Source organism: Apaloderma vittatum, unplaced genomic scaffold, assembly GCF_000703405.1.
Source record: "Apaloderma vittatum isolate BGI_N311 unplaced genomic scaffold, ASM70340v1 scaffold26658, whole genome shotgun sequence".
In the NCBI taxonomy this organism is placed as follows: Eukaryota; Metazoa; Chordata; class Aves; order Trogoniformes; family Trogonidae; genus Apaloderma; species Apaloderma vittatum.
In genome coordinates this window covers 5,569-6,414 of record NW_009732861.1, presented here as the reverse complement: position 1 = coordinate 6,414, position 846 = coordinate 5,569, and the positions used below count along the sequence as shown (strand labels likewise).

General features: G+C 58.7%; 1 protein-coding gene across 1 annotated transcript in view; it reads left to right on the top strand.

The window, feature by feature from the left end:
• LOC104278648 (double C2-like domain-containing protein beta) overlaps positions 1 to 846 on the top strand; it is a gene marked incomplete at its 5' end in the record, with an annotated part of 30,414 nt that overhangs the window by 26,639 nt on the left and 2,929 nt on the right. Inside the window, 3 exon segments of the mRNA XM_009875676.1 lie at positions 246 to 372; positions 567 to 678; positions 681 to 711. Coding sequence (XP_009873978.1) covers positions 246 to 372; positions 567 to 678; positions 681 to 711 — 270 coding nt within the window.

Genomic DNA, 846 nt, shown 5'->3' with positions numbered 1-846 from the left:
GCGGAGGCGAAGCAGACCAAGGTATTGGGTGTCGTATTTAAATACCACGAGCTGCCCTAGATGGGCTGTAGCAGCAGATTGATGCCTTCCAGCTGCCTCTGAAGGAGGTTCCTGGTCCCTGGCCTGGGGAATGGTGGCCTCAAATCTGTCCCCTCGCTGGGAGGGATTCTAAAATGCAACCAGGCAGCCCCTTCCCTCCTGCCTTCACCTCCCCGGTGGCCCCGCTCACCCCGTGTTCGTTGCAGGATCTCAGTCTGCGATGAGGACAAGTTCCGCCACAACGAGTTTATTGGGGAGACACGGATCCCGCTGAAGAAACTGAAGCCAAACCAGACCAAAAACTTCAGCATCTGCCTGGAGAAGCAGCTTCCGGTGAGTGGGGGGGTTCAGAGTGTCAACCCCCACCATGAGCCCGCAGATACAGCGGCTTTCCCTGTGGCGTGTGGGAGCGTGGGGTGGTTTGACCCCTCAAAGATGGGGAGAGCATCCCTCACACCGGGGCAGTGGGGTCTGGCCACGGCTGTCTCCTGGAGCAGCCCCCAGACTGGGTGCTTTCCCTCCCCCAGATAGATAAAACAGAGGACAAGTCTCTGGAGGAGCGTGGCCGGATCCTCATCTCCCTCAAGTACAGCTCGCAGAAGCAGGGGCTGCTGGTGGGCATCATCCGCTGCGTTTTTTTTTCAACGGCTACTCCGACCCCTACGTCAAAACGTGAGTGCTGGGACCCTCTGGGAAGCCATGCTCTCCCCTCTTGCCTCTCCCTGCAGTGGAAATTAATTGATCTCATTAGGAGATGCAAATGCGGGTGTCACAGGCGCTGGTTCGGAGGGCAACGGGGGGGGGTGG